Source organism: Mya arenaria, chromosome 15, assembly GCF_026914265.1.
Source record: "Mya arenaria isolate MELC-2E11 chromosome 15, ASM2691426v1".
NCBI classification, from domain to species: domain Eukaryota; kingdom Metazoa; phylum Mollusca; class Bivalvia; order Myida; family Myidae; genus Mya; species Mya arenaria.
The window spans coordinates 34,440,295-34,448,990 of NC_069136.1; the positions used below are offsets into that span (position 1 = coordinate 34,440,295).

The 8,696-nt window shown below is 32.6% G+C and overlaps 1 protein-coding gene across 1 annotated transcript; it reads left to right on the top strand.

Moving 5' to 3' along the window:
* Window positions 1–1,897: 1,897 nt before the first annotated feature.
* Window positions 1,898–7,361, top strand: LOC128219316 (uncharacterized). Its single transcript, XM_052927126.1, has 6 exons — window positions 1,898–2,134; window positions 2,882–2,995; window positions 3,603–3,817; window positions 6,296–6,494; window positions 6,704–6,845; window positions 7,117–7,361. The coding sequence occupies exons 1-6, from the start codon at window positions 1,898–1,900 to the stop codon at window positions 7,359–7,361; spliced, it is 1,152 nt and encodes a 383-aa protein (XP_052783086.1).
* Window positions 7,362–8,696: the final 1,335 nt, after the last annotated feature.

Here is an 8,696-nt window from a genome sequence, read left to right on the forward strand (position 1 = left end):
CAATATGTAACGTTTACTGTCAACTTTAGCTTAGACTGTAGATCATGTAATTAATACCTGGACCTCCAACATACAACCGTATATATTGTAATACCATTAAAGGCAAGCTCCACACAATATGGCTTTGGTTTAAATTGTATTTTTTATATTTGAATATAGAAGGTATCGTTACAAAAACCAAATCAGACCGCCGTATCTATTTTGTATTTCTGAATGGTTCCAGCTGTCAGTATCTTAACACTTCTAATGATTTGTCACACTTCGTAATGAAATTAAGAAAGTGCATTTTACAAACCATGAGCGAGTCCCTTTTATAACCAATCAATCAACCTTTTATAACAAACGTAGTACATTAGATTAATTTGTTATTCGATATCGTGTAAAATTGAATTACTTTATGCATTTAGGACAAAACAGTCTTTAACTACTTTTGAGCGAAAGGATTTATTTGTATATGATGGAGTAATTTGATTATAACATTTTAATAAATGGGAATGCAACTTTTGTGTTAGATTTAATAAACATTTTAACTAACTGATTTCATTAGTGAAATAACTTTTGAAACAGTCTGACATTTGGGAAAAGTTAACATCTCATGCTGGGAGGCGGCTATTTAAACTCGATATGAGTCCTAACCTTTCTAATTGATACGCATAAATTAACTTCCTCTTTATTAGTAACAATGTCAAACATTTTTCCTTTAATTATATCAATTGGTGTCTCATCCCATCAACAGTACAACCGTGTTGGTTTTAGCTCGCGAACAAAGCTTTTTTTTTTTAGTTTAAAGGTTATTAGTAAAAATCATATATCGCAAAGCCACGCCATCTCATTAATATTAATTAGGTATTATGAAAACTAAAAACAACCACAATGTCATTATTTATGGATTTAAAAAATACACCCTATTTAGTTTAGTTTATTTAAACCATATTCAATTATATGGTAAAAACCCATCAGGTCGAAGTTTTCTTTAAAGGCCCAACAATAAGGTTAATACATCGTTTAGTATTATAGCTACGTGGCCACATATTCCATAGTTAAAATAGCGCCAAAATATCTCTTATAGTTTGTATCTTTACCTAAATAATATGCAATTCCTTTGTTTTAATCATTTAATTCAAATCATTTAAATACAATAATGCATTAAAATTAAAAAAGACACCAACCTATATTATACGCCTTTAATATTAAAACATAAACAGTCGAGAATCGCTATCTTGTATTAACTCAGTTATCTCAATGTTCTGGTTATATCGAACTTTTTTTCGAATGCGTTGGGTAAATTGAAACAAGTTCTGAATTCGGTTGTATCGAATGTTCGTTATCTCGAAGTATTTCCCGAGGTCCCAACGTCTTCGACATAGCGAGTTTTTACTGTATATGCTATTGGATGTATGTTTCCCTTACTACAAAATAAGGTTTACATAAAACTTTATATGCTACAATGTAAACTAATCAGATTATTGTGTCATCAAACCTTTCCTTTTACACCCCAACAATACGCTATATATAGGAAAAACAATCTTAAAAATAATAAAATAAACAAGGTATTCTCTTACATCGTTTACATTTAAATTGTTTGAGATAATACTACAGCGATTTTTCTTTAGTTGTTGTTGTTGTTGTTGTTTATCTAGATTATCAGATAATAATACACATGCTATTATAAATAGTAACATTTTTGTTACTATAAATAGTAACATTTTACTATAGAAATTCGTTCCGCGATAATGATTATCGGCTCCTCCCTTGGGATTATAACGGCACGTCAGGGCGATTATGGCATAATTGCCTGTAGACTGGTACCCTACGTTACTTTTTTCTACAAAAATATAACGACAGGTATGCGCCAATCCGGATCGACAGGTGCGCGTTTGTTGTCAGTGTCAACAAGATGGCGGCTCCGCTAAGACCAAAACAACGACAAGCTATAGCATCAGCAGTTGTTCGCGATACACTTTGTGTCTTACCGACAGGGTTTGGCAAAACAAGAATTATTGAGAATGTTCCGAAAGACAACAACTCAGTGGCGATCGTTATAAATCCTTTGAGCTGTATTATAGAGCAACAGCTGCAGTCTTTCTCTCCCAATGCCGTTAAATTGGAAAGTTTAAGCAAAGAGGAAATTTCGGTAAATGTAGTGTTTTATTTTTTTCATGTGTTGCATTTTTATGTTATCAAACAATATCGTATGAGATGTGTTCTTTTTGAAAGCACATTAACTTTTCAGTGCATTTATATAGCATGTAAATCTTACCCTTTAGGTGTAAACTAGGACCTCAAGGTGGTTCAACTTATGTAACCCAACATGAGCAGATACCCATGTATTATTATATATATATATCATATTATCTGGAAAAACTGTGTATATTTAATCCTACACGTAGCTATCTAGCCGTTTTTAGTAATTATTTGTAGATGATGCAGTCATTATTTTTTTCTGAATGGGCATTTTACTCTTAATTACTCTTAAGTGAAAAAAGTGTTTCCGAGTGCTTTGGGTTTTTTAAAATTTCATTTTCAATACATATCCCCAAGTGGTTGAAAGCAAAAATAATTGTTAGCTTTTTAGTCTTTCAATATTTAAATTAAGGCATTAATTCTCAGTCATCGAAATTAGACTTTTGGATGAATTCTTATACTGTTTAGCATCCAATCTTTAAACGAGCCCTGCTAAATAAACTTCTGATAATGAGCAAGCCTGGAATGCATAATATTACTGCATTCTCTGAATGTAGAACAATTGAACTAATGTGCGAAAATGTTTGACTTGTGAAATCTGTGTTGATTATTGTTATTTGTTTCTATCTCTGAAAATATATTGGCCGTTACAGTTATGTACAGTTAACTTGAAATGAAGTGGTGTAATAAATTTCAGCATGCCAGAGATGGACTTGAACATGGTAACATACGATACATCCTTGTTCATCCTGAACAAGCAATCACCTCTGTGTTTAAGAAGTTTCTGATGGATGTCTCAACGGTTGTCAATGTAAACATGTTATAAGTCAGTGTTGACATGCTGTTAATAACTTTCACTTTGACAATCCATTTGTTGTTTGTCTATTCATGCATGCAGTTAGCATTTAGTTTCATTTTCATTGTGTTTTCTTCAAATGAAAGTTCTATTAGTGATTCAAGCAAATGTCTGAAGTGAGATTATTTGACAATCCTTGTAGTACAATGAAATACACTGACTTTCATAGGCAGTCAGAGATACCAGTTCAAGTCTGGTCAGGGATAATAATTAACTTTTCTATTTGCTTGACAATATCTTTATTGACATATACATTATGTTTTTAAAAGAATTTGGACACTTAATTTAGTAATGGTTTATGCCAATTTGAAAAAGATGTTACAGGATTGGGCATCTTAATTGTCAAACACAATAATTAAAAAGGTATCTTAATGAAAGTGAGACAAAAACATAATAACCCCATATTGTATTTTTCATTTATTTCAAAAATTGAAATGAAACAAATGTTTTGACAGTTTTTAGAATGTCTGCATATCATACACAAGTGTGATGATTGCCTTCTTAATGGATACAATTAAAATAATAAAATATTTTATAAGTATGTTCTGTGTTATTATTACAGGTGTCACACATTATTGTCGATGAAGCCCATTGTATATTGTCATGGGGAGCTTCACAGTTTCGTCCAGCATTTCTTAAAATTGGAACTCTTCGTGTGATCCTCCCGGATGCCAAAATCTTAGCTTTAACTGCTACTGCGACGGAGGAAGCCCAAATATTCATAATGTCAAATCTGAGTATGTCAAATGTGAACATCATAACCGAATCGCCAGATAGGTATGTCGATGCTATAGAAATGAATTCAGGATTCATCAAAATCATCATCATCGTCAAAGTTGTCATTATCATCATCATCAAAATCATCATCATAATCATCATCATCATTGACATCATATAAAGTAAAACATTTCCCCGTAACAATAGTGTGATAATCAACCTCTGTTTTAGAGAAGTGAGTGCAAAAAAGCAAAAAAAAATAAGAATTATGCATAGAACCATTTTTTACTTAAATATGAAAATCTGCGATCTGATCGTTTGTTAGAATACTTATATTCCTGGTTACCACTCACTTCATTGCATAAATTGGCTCAGTCCAAAACATGAAATTACAAAAGTTGTCAAAACGTTAAATCTGTGAGTGCTGCTTTAAATTTTCTGTAAAGTTATGTTTATGGTATTCCAATAAAAAATTAAAACAAACCTAAAGTGACACTTATTCAAAATCAATACATACACAGGTATAACATGCATAAATATCGTGATACACCATCAACCACTTACTAAATTATGCATTTATGTAAACTCCTTACTAATTAATGCATTAATTTTATGGAAAATACTAATTTACGATAATAGTGTTACGACCTAGCCCCGTGGTCCGTCGACGCTATCAACTGTCCCTTTTAGGGTGACCAAGTATTTGAAGCAATAAATGTTACGACATAGCCCCGTGGTCCGTCAACGCTATCAACTGTCCCTTTTAGGGTGACCAAGTATTTGAAGCAATAATTGTTACGACCTAGCCAAAATGACGACGCAATGAACGTTTTACGTTTTATTTTTGGAGCAAATAAATATATGCATCAAGACATCAAACATCAGATATAATACACGGTAGTAATCAGCGGCACCGTACACAGCAAAACGCGTTGGCTTATATGAACGTTGGCACAGCACGTCGTAGTAAGACAGTAAAATATTATTATCAGTATAAAGTTGTTTACAAACTCAATATAAAATCAATGCCTGTTATTTTATTACTTGTAAGTAGTTTATATTTACTTATTTATTGTCTATTTAAATATTCAGGTTGATTTTAACCTTTTAAGAATAATATGCAGGCAGCTTGTTCAATGATCCAAATTCGACTGTCCTGAGACTGAAAATTCACGGCCTTATATACTCCTATGGTTAAATGACCCGAAAATCTCGGTCAAAAATGACCTGACCCAAATTGACCCGACCGAAAATGACCCAGAATCGGGTCAAATGACCCGATTGGCTGACAGCCATTGTAAAATATTCAAGATGGCGGACGAACTGTCAAATGACCGTGAAGTTTCCGAAAAAGGATTTAAAGCATCACACTGGATTACAACAATAAATTATCAGTGCATTTCATGTGAATAATGGATTATTAACTAAGAGACATTATCACCTTGTGGAACGACATGATTCAAACGCTCAAGTAAGAATAACTTGTCAAGTTTTGAAATCTTGAAAGGTCAAAAACTATCTCAGGATTACCCAATATTCAAAGGTAAAATGGCGGTGTACACGCTGAATTACAAAGAAAATATGTGAACTTTGTGAAATTCCCGACAAGAGTTATTACGTTTTGCTGTGTTAGTGCCATAAAACAACAGGTTTGAGATCAGTACATGTTATGCAAATAATGTTAAACCTGTACATCAATAATTTACTAAATAACTTGGTACTTATTAAATATTTTGCATGAACAATGCTTGAAAAAATGGACTTTATCCAGGATAATATTACTAACAGCACTTAGTGACTATTAATGATCTTGGCATGATGGACACAGGGCTAGCCCGTCTGTAATATCAGGATGGCGCTAAGCACTGGCCTAAAATGCCAAGGTTTGAAAACTTCAAAATATCTTTCCATGAATAGACAAAGGTAAGTATGAATTACATATATTTTACATTAATAAAGATAAATACAGTATGGAGCGATGCCTGCCGGGGTTTATCAATAGTATTATAATTTTATATTTAATAGCTGAAAAAGCAATCCTATTAAAAAATGGTGAATGTAAAAACATTTACTGCAATCTACTATTGTCTTACATGCCAGCAATACCATGTTTTCTGCAGATTTCTTTTTAATTAAACTAGGTATACTTTATAATAACCATTGTTGTTGACATTTGTTCATCCTTTGTGTTATAATTAAACAATTGTATTACAGTAAATGCAATTACTCAATGTTAAATCTTGTTTAGGAGTAATTGTGCATTTTTAATGAAAAAAAGCCTCAATTTTAATAATAACAATGTTTTTGTCTGTTAAAGTATTTAAGTATGAAGTTATTTATTTTTGAAATTAAGATAACATTTACTACTTTGCATACCCCAGGTTGTCTGCTGTGAACCTGTGAAACATGACAATGTTACTTATTATGCATGGCATTATCCCTAGAACAGATAAACAACATTAACAGGAAATATACATGCATATGTTAGGAATGGATATTTCTTTTCATCTCTTTTCTGATTAAATTATCTTGTTGCAGAAGAAATGTATTCTTGCAAGTTGAGGAGAGGTCTCCTTCAACTGGGGGTCAAAACAGTGCTGAAGATTCTGTGTATGCAGTTCTGGACAAATTTCTGCAGAAACTTAAACTTAAAAAACAGAGTTTTGAGAAAACAATAGTTTACCTCCCATTGAAATGGTGTGGCTTAGTCCATCTTAGAGCCAAAATCGTCTTTGATGTAGGGTGTATGGTGGCTCAATACCATGCTCCTCAGGCACAAAAGGTTAAACTTTAGATTTCAGTTATTTAAATGGTATTGTTAACTTTACTTTGAACCAGTAGAGTCATAGTATTGTAATTCATAAAACTTAACACATACAAATACATTATAAACTGTATGCAATAAATTAATTCAAGGTATTATTCAAATATTCTACTATTGAACAGATGAAAACAAGAATTGTCGATGAACTGAAGAAGCCTGACAGTTCAATTCGACTCCTTCTAGCTACAGAAGCCTGTGGAATGGGAGTTGATATTCCAGATGTAAGATGCATAGTACACCTCACCCCACCTAACAATATTGAAAGTGAGTCAAGTATTTGTATTACAAATAATTAAATGGATAAAATGGGATCGAAATAAGATGCTTGAATCTGAAAGACTGTTACATGACATTGTAAATAAATTTTATCGGAATGCTTAAGAAATTATATTTGTTTAATTAATTCATTCAATTTCTGTTGAAGGATCTGTAGTTTGCATTGTAACACCAATGTACTTCCAATGCAAGTTTACATTGTTTTATTTCGTTTGTGATAGTTGCTTTTTGTGCTAACTGCTCTTTTTATGTATTTAAGCATTCATTCAGCAAATTGGTAGATGTGGCAGGGATGGAAGAAGAAGTGAAAGTTGTGTGTACTTCAACAAAAGTGACATTGCATCAAACAAAGTCAATCTTAGTGACCATGTGAGGAAGTACCTATCCCTGGACAGCTGTAGGAGAAAGTATATTCTCAACTACTTTGGGCACAGTGATGAAGTTATCAGCGAGCAAAATATTGACTGTTGTGATAACTGCAGTAATTGTGCAAAAGTTTACTGAACAAATATGTGCTTGCTACATTTTCTCTAATGTTATGTCATTGCCCTGCCAGTAAAAAAATAATGAGAAATGATAAACTCAAATAACAATTTTGAATGCATTCCGTGAATTTTCCTAGTTCTATATATGCACCGATCAATGCAAATAATGAAATCAATATTAAAAAATCCAATTGTGCAATACCAGTAGTTCAGGTTAAAAATGTTGCTTTGTTACATTTTTTCTTGTTAAAATTTTCATTCTTCCTTTCTGCACATTTACTTTTTCAATTATATCTAAACATCACAGGGTAAACGGAGTCGGTATTCATAAAACGTCTTAAGTCATTTCCCAACTTTATTATCTTTTTGATCATATGAAATAAAAAATAAATAACTTCCAAAATACATTATTTCAATTAACCATATTGAAACTAGAACTCCGCGAGTCGGATGTGTCGCCTGACGAATTATTTACTGTCGACATAATAGCTGTTAGATTGGCATTTTATTCATTTACAGACAATGATGTTGCCATTTAACTTTCAAGTGTAGGTGGCATTTGAACCCTCAATCAGATATACCTACGGAATAAGTTTCAGGTTGAAACCTCCTATAGTTTACGAGATATGCCACGGACAAAACCTAAGCAAGAAAATTAACAAAGGGCAATAACTCTAAAAATATGGCAGCAAGAGTAACAGTTCTTGTGCACTGCACTTGCCCTCAATTAGATCTATGTACATATGAAGTTTCAAGTTGATACCACTAACAGTTTAGGAGATATACCCCGGACAAGCGAAAATGGGACGCGGACGCCGCCGCCGACAAAAGTAACCCCTATATGTCGTCTTTTCAGGCGACACAAAAAACATACTTACACATTTCTTTTCATTTGATTTTGAAAATTTAAGAAATTGACTTAAGATTTTGAATGAATTAAGACATTTTATTTATACCCCCGCTAGGCATGCAAAATATCACATAATTGAGAGTTAGATAAATTGCCTAGATCATCACCCAAATTATTTATGGGATTAGCAAAACTTCACTAGTGAATCTAATGTTTCCCTGTAAAGACTTCAAAAGCAAACCCTCTAGGCATTTGACACATTAATGTCGAAATGACCACTTCTTCAACTTAAACCATTCCTTAAACTTCTCCATGTCAACATCCTCAGTGGGTGACATTTTAATTTTTGAAAAAGCATCATACTTTCTTTGCTCTGTGTGGTTGAATGGTCTGATTCTCCTTAGATCATTCATGACTGTTAAAATGTCTGACTGGTCATTTTTTTGCTTGTGTTTTTTAGCTCTTTTCATAGTTCCTAACTGTAGGTCTAAGTTCTCGCCAATC

Coding starts and splice junctions, on each gene's coding strand:
- LOC128219316 (XM_052927126.1), top strand. CDS start 1,898: ATGGCGGCTCCGCTAAGACCAAAACAACGACAAGCTATAGCATCAGCA. Junction 2,135..2,881: donor TAAGCAAAGAGGAAATTTCG/GTAAATGTAGTG, acceptor AATAAATTTCAG/CATGCCAGAGATGGACTTGA. Junction 2,996..3,602: donor ATGTCTCAACGGTTGTCAAT/GTAAACATGTTA, acceptor TTATTATTACAG/GTGTCACACATTATTGTCGA.